Here is a 6,448-nt window from a genome sequence, read left to right as displayed (position 1 = left end):
TGGGCGCAGTGAAACTGCAAGAGATGAGCCCATGTCAGAGCCACCACGGCATGGACCACCATAGGATTCATCCTATTTCTCCATGGGCATCTAAGCCCAGACCTGGCTGTCCCCTCTGCCAGGACAGCATCACCACCCAGAGCTGCCAGACTGCATCTCACCTTGTACATCCCTAGATCTGGCAGACCCTTCTCCATGTCACCACCTTGTGCATCCCTAGATCTCCCAGATCCCTCTGTATGTCACCACCCAGCACCTTGTGCACCCCCAGATTTGCCAGATCCCTCTGCATCTCACCACTCAGCACCTTGTGCATCCCCAGACCTGCCAGACCCTTCTCCATGTCACCACTTTATGCAGCCCTAGATCTCCCAGACCCCTCTGCATGTCACCAACCAACACCTTGTGCACCCCCAGATCTGCCAGATCCCTCTGCATCTCACCACTCAGCACCTTGTGCATCCCCAGATCTGCCCAGACCCTTCTCCATGTCACCACTTTGTGCACTCCCAGATCTGCCACATCCCTCTGTATCTCACCACCCAACACCTTGTGCACCCCTAGATCTCCCAGACCCTTCTCCATGTCACCACCTTGTGCACCCCCAGATCTCCCAGACCCCTCTGCATCTCACCACTCAGCACCTTGTGCACCCCCAGATCTGGCAGATCCCTCTGCATCTCACCACTCAGCACCTTGTGCACCCCCAGACCTGCCAGCACAGAGCCCTGTCCTACCTGAGCCAGCTCCAGGAACACGAGCACATCCCCATCGATGTCCACCATCATCTGTGCTGCCTCCATCAAGCCGGTGACAGTGTACTGCTCTGTGTGGGACACACAGCGTTACAGGGAGGCTGGGATGGGGTGAGCCCCCAAACCTGGGGACAGGGAGTTCCCCATCCTGCTGCAGCCACCTCGACTCACCTGTGAGAGCCACCAGGTGGGGCAGGCAGAGGCGGTTGGCGAGGATGATGAGCTTCATGTCGTCCAGGTCGGGGCTGGAGCTGAACTGCCCAGTGTACAGGTACTCCAGCACCGCCCGCATGCAGCTCTTGCTGGTGTAAGGAAGTGCCACCTGCCAGACACACACAGGTTGTCACCCCATGGCCAAACTCAGCTGTCCCCTCCATCCCAGCACAGATCCCAGGGCCTCTCCTCACCTCGTTAGTGGAGCTCTCCACGAAGGGGCCGCCGAACATCGCGGCCATCCAGTCACAGCTGGAGATGAGCAGGGGCTTGTGGGCACTGATAGCACCGTCATCCAGCACAAAAGTGACATCTGGGGACAAGCAGAGGGATGCTACTGGGACTGTCTCGCTGTCCCCTCCATCCCAGCACAGATCCCAGGGCCTCTCCTCACCTCGTTAGTGGAGCTCTCCACGAAGGGGCCGCCGAACATCGCGGCCATCCAGTCACAGCTGGAGATGAGCAGGGGCTTGTGGGCACTGATAGCACCGTCATCCAGCACAAAAGTGACATCTGGGGACAAGCAGAGGGATGCTACTGGGACTGTCTCCGTCACTCAACTGTCTCCATCACTCAGGGCTCAGCCAACCCTGCCACAAAATTCCTTGCGCTTGGTCAGCAGAGGCAATGGGATAGAGCCTGCCATATCCTATCTTCTCCCCTCAAAAATCTCTACTTTTAATTGCAGCATTCCCTGCCAGCTCAGAGGAGCTCAGGGAAGGACCTTGACAGGGCTCTGACTCTTCCAAGGGGTTTTCTTATGGCACTCCCTGATGCCTTTGAAAGCAACGAGGATAACTGAGGAAGCAAATGCCTCACCCAAGTTTGAGTCCTTGGGGAGCTGGAAAGGATGGTGAGGATCTCCTGCCCCCCCTAGTCTGCTCTCCACAGCTTCTCCCAGGGGTGTGCCACGGGTCAGCACACATCTGTTCGCTGTCAGTGGCAGCTTGCCCATATTAGGATCCATCTCCATGAAACAAAGCCAACTGGAGAGAGGCTGGGACATTCCCATCCCCCTGGGACTTCACCTCGCACTGGTGGCACGTGGTGCTCGGTGGAAAGCTGAGGAAATGCTACCAAGAGCACTCGCTCCTTGTAAATCAGATGACCCTGTGAAAATCTCAGCTGGGAGGAAAGGAAGTTGCCTGTGCTGCTTTTCCATAAATAAACAGAGCCGCTGGGCTGGCTGGGGAGCAGGAAACCCCAGGGAAGGGCCTTTAAACTCACTTTCTTGGGAAAAACAAATGTGACAAATATCCCAGGAAAGCAAAGCGTGGCCCAAACCCCCAGGGAAGGCAAGTGAGCACCTGCTGACCCACAGCACAGCCACACTCACTCCTGGTGCAGAGCCAGGAGCTCCGAGCCCCATTCACCCATCAGAGCTCCCCCAAGGAATAGGGATGCTGCTCCCAGTCCTGGAGTCGTACCCGAGAAAGTCCCCTTGGCCAGGCATTCCTTCACCCGGTTGGTCCTCCGGACGTGGAAGGCTTTGGTGATCTCCTGGTTCATGAACGCCTCGTTGTTGAGGATGTTGGCCACCATCATGCGGAGGTCGAACACCTCCAGCAGCTCAGCAATGTGAGCGATGTGCATGAGGTCCCTCTCGTTTTCATCCAGCTCCCCCGTGTACAGGTACTTCAGCACGGCCCGGAAAGGACCTGGCTGGATGGAAGCATCCATCTTCACCACCACCATCAGCTTGGACTTGTAGGTCAACGGGTCTTCTGCCATCTCCTCCTGGATGCTGGTGAACGCTCGGCTCCACGAGGAGAGGTTCCTCCCCCGCCGCAGCCCGCGCTCCCCGTTCTCGTAGCGGTTGCCCCGCAGGATCCCGTCACTGGTGGAGGCTCTAAGGCACGGTTTGCGCTGGCCAGATCCAGCCTCCTCGGTGCTCTCACAGATATCAAAACTGGCAGCCCTGAGGAGGAAATCCCGCCCGTGGTGCCTCTCCTCTTGGTGCAGCATCCTCTCGGCGGCCGCGGTGACGGCCACCCCGAAGCCGTGCCCCGCGGCGCTCTGCTGGTCCTCCTCGCTCAGGTCCATGAGGAACAGGTCGTAAAATTTGGAGGAGGAGGTGGAGAGGTAGATCTTGTGTGCGTAGATTTTGATCTTCTCTTGCAGCACCAGGATGACGTCCGCGCACAGAGGGTCCTCCAAGAGGTGGGCTGGACGCTCCTCGTTGTTGGAAGGGGGATCTGGGACGATGATGATGGGTGGAGGAGGTTTTGGGGGTAGGAAAGGGGCTTGGAGCAGAGGCCTCTGCACGTTGCGGAGATGGGATTTCCAGAACTGCAGGTGACGGCGGGAGATGAGGGCGGCTCGGATGGCATTGTCAAAGACGTCCTTGACGCCAAACTGGGCCACCACGCTCGTCTCATAATAGGGGATCCCCAGCTCCTTGGCCACCTCCCTCCCCTTCTCTGGGGGAAGGATCTCATTGGGTTTGATTGGCCTGAAAAAGAGAAGAGATAATGAAGACGCCTCTTCAGATAAGGAGAAGGCAGACAAGGACATCTCCAGGGCACACAAGTCCCACCTGGCCAAGGGGCGCCGTGCCCGGTTGACGGCCTCCAGGTCGGCGTAGCGCAGGTCGAGCTGGCAGCCCACCAGGATGACGGGCGCGCGGGGACAGAAGTGCTTGATCTCTGGGTACCACATGGTCTTCACATGGTGCAGGGAGTTGGGGTTGGCGATGGAGAAGCACAAAACCACAACGTCGGACCTGTGAGGAGAGGAGGGTCAAGGTCCAGCTTGGTGATGGAGCTTTGGTGTTGCCCTGCCCGGGGTAGCACGAGGCTCTGCCTCTCCCTACCTGCCGTAGGCAAAGCGCCTGTCCTTGTGGTGGTCACCAAAGGTGTCCCAGAGCCTCAAGGACACACTGACATCGTCTACCACATCCCGGGAGCGCTCCAGCACCTGTGGGAACAGAGACACCATTCAGCTCCTGAATCCTACAAAAGTAGGATGTTCCCACCACATGGAGGAGTCATTCCCAACTCCGCTGCAGGGAGGATGCCACTCTCTTTGGGGGTCCCATGGAGCATCCCTGAGACCTCCTGGCAGCCCTCACCTCCTGGCAGACGCGGTACTGGTCGATGGCCCACACCGTGGGCACGTGGGTGGCGAGGAGCTGGTACTGGGTCAGCGTGGCGTTGCAGGCGCGGGCACAGATGAGTCGGGTCTTGCCCACCGCGTTGTCCCCGACCACGACGCACTTGATAGTTTCTACGTTTGGCCTCTCATAATCCATGTCAGAATCCATTAATTGGGACCTGTAGGGGGAACGAGGGGGTTGGAAAATATGTCTGGGATGAGCCAGGGGGGTTGTCTCCAGCTGGGACAGGGTGGCAGAGGGGGATGTTGGTGCTCACTCTGCCTGGCAGTGGCAGCATCAGCCCAGCCCAGCGCGGCACTCCCTCCAGTCCCCTTTAAAGTGCAGCGCTCCCGTGGCAGTGTGTGCGTTGCCGAGCCGCGTCACACACATGCCCTGCGTTTTCTTGGACCCTCCTCCCTCCCTGCTCTCTCCGGCTCATGCTTGTTCATGTGAGATGAAGCTTTTTTTTTTTTTTTTCCCTTTCTTCCCCCCCCTTTCTCCTTCTCCAGCGTTTGCAAGCGAAGCTTCCAGATCTGCCTGAGTGAGTGCACACGTTGGCTCTGCCAGCTGCTCTGCTGCCTGCCCCCTGGAGCACCAGGGATGCTGACCTGTCTCTTTTTTCCCACCCCATTCTTGGAGGGGATATTTGCTCCCAGCTAAGAGCAGCACAGGAGAAGCTCATTATGTTTTCCAAAGGCTCAGCAGCCGTTGGAATTAGGAGACCTCCCTGAATCACCAGTCTCCTAGGACCAAGTGTGGCCCCTCTGAGTGGGAGGTCAGTGCTGTGGGTGCTGCAAAGCTGCTGTGAAGCACCCAGATGTGCCCAGCTGTGCCACCCTGAGCCTGTTCACAGCCCCAGAAGCTAAACCAGCCAGAATTCGCTCATCACAGGGTTTTACCAGGGGGAAAAACAGGGAGGAGATTGAGGCAAGGGGAGAAGGACAAAAATCCCCTCATCACATCCCATTTGCTCTGAACTTCCCAGCGCTGCAGATCTCTTCCCCCTTGTCACTCCCCCCTGGCACTGTCCTCCTGAGCTGCTATAATAAACCACCAGCGCAGTGAGCTAAAATACCCAGTAACGATGGCAACGGAGCCCTGCACACGGGACCACGGCCGCAGCTCCCCAAACTGCCAAGGACTTCCCAATGTTAGCACCTCCCTCCGTGCGCAGGCTCCCTGGGCACACCTGGGTACACCAGCCGGGAGCAGATGGCACGTGAGAGAGCTCAGCACTGAGCCACAAGCCCCGTGGGCAGGTGTAGGCAAAGGCAGGTGGCACAAATCCAGGTTGCTTTGGGTTGCCAGCGCTTCCACAACAACTGGTCCCCAGGAGAAACTTCTCCAAGTAGTTGTCAAGGCATTCCACATCCCCTCTATCCTTTGGGATGAAGGGAATGCATTTCAAAGGGCATTGAAAATCAGGAATAGCAGCCTCCTTAAGCTCTGCACCGAGAAAACCAGTCAAGGCAAATTGCCTCCTTTCCTAGTAGCCTCTCAAGGTCTGTTTCCATCTCACACATCCACCTTCACTGCTATTCCCACTCCTCTGCTCCTCCTGGGGATCAGCTTTGCATTGTAGGACTAGGAGATCCAGGAGATCTCCAGGGTGTGGGGGGTGTTAGTGCTCAGGGAGCTTCACTGCAGTTATTTTTAGGCCCAGCAGTGCTCCCAAGCTGGCCGAGCTCATTCGTATGGTGGGGGAAGGCACAGGGAATGACAACTGCAGTTGGCACTTTGGATGTTTGTCCCTTGTGGGCAGCAGGGCCCACCCCCAGCCAAGCACAGGGTACTTAGGAACCTGCTTGGAAAGATCAGTGCCCCATGGGAATTAAGGGCTAAATCCTAAAGGGATCAGTTCCTGCAAAGAGGAGAGGAAGAGAGAGACAACAGCAGGCACAAAGTGCAGGTTCTCATTGAAGCAGAAGCATGTTGGGGAGCTCTGCTGGCTCCGTGGAGGGGGGTCATACAGCCTTCCATCCATGAGACCACCCTAGGAGGGGCTGAGCCTTTCACAGAGAGCTGCAGCCCCCTCCTCACCTTCCTCACCATCACTGCTCTCCCAGAGACAGCTCCAAAACCCACCAGAGAGCACGACATAACTCAAGATGCTGAGACATCAGAGTTTCCCCTAAGGAAAAGCTCTTCCTTGGGGACCAGGGCTGCTCCAACTATCAGCCCCCTAGTCCCACTCTCCCAACCCACCACAGCCCCCCACCCAAACCACAGGCACCCAATTCAGACCCAGCAGGGTAAGAGGGGCAAGGAGAACCCCAAAATTACTCCTTCCAAGCTCCCAGCCTGTGGTTGCCAAGGCAACTGCACCATCACCCCGGGAGCCGTCGCTTAGCAACTCCCAGGCTAAAAATCCTCCATCCCGCACCTC

At 57.6% G+C, this 6,448-nt stretch overlaps 1 protein-coding gene across 1 annotated transcript in view; it reads right to left on the bottom strand.

Moving 5' to 3' along the window:
• RHOBTB2 (Rho-related BTB domain containing 2) overlaps nucleotides 1-4,233 on the bottom strand; it is a 6,729-nt gene extending 2,496 nt beyond the window's left edge. The window contains exons 1-7 of the mRNA XM_009084970.1: nucleotides 4,039-4,233; nucleotides 3,781-3,884; nucleotides 3,505-3,690; nucleotides 2,396-3,420; nucleotides 1,363-1,481; nucleotides 927-1,077; nucleotides 738-826 (exon numbers count right to left, since the gene is read on the bottom strand). Coding sequence (XP_009083218.1) covers nucleotides 738-826; nucleotides 927-1,077; nucleotides 1,363-1,481; nucleotides 2,396-3,420; nucleotides 3,505-3,690; nucleotides 3,781-3,884; nucleotides 4,039-4,230 — 1,866 coding nt within the window. The 5' untranslated portion in view covers nucleotides 4,231-4,233. The remainder of the gene's footprint in view (nucleotides 1-737; nucleotides 827-926; nucleotides 1,078-1,362; nucleotides 1,482-2,395; nucleotides 3,421-3,504; nucleotides 3,691-3,780; nucleotides 3,885-4,038) is intronic.
• Nucleotides 4,234-6,448: the final 2,215 nt, after the last annotated feature.

This window comes from Acanthisitta chloris, unplaced genomic scaffold (assembly GCF_000695815.1).
Source record: "Acanthisitta chloris isolate BGI_N310 unplaced genomic scaffold, ASM69581v1 scaffold26171, whole genome shotgun sequence".
Lineage (NCBI taxonomy): Eukaryota > Metazoa > Chordata > Aves > Passeriformes > Acanthisittidae > Acanthisitta > Acanthisitta chloris.
The sequence above is the reverse complement of the archived record's forward strand: the minus strand, read 5'-3'. Positions and strand labels throughout refer to the sequence as shown.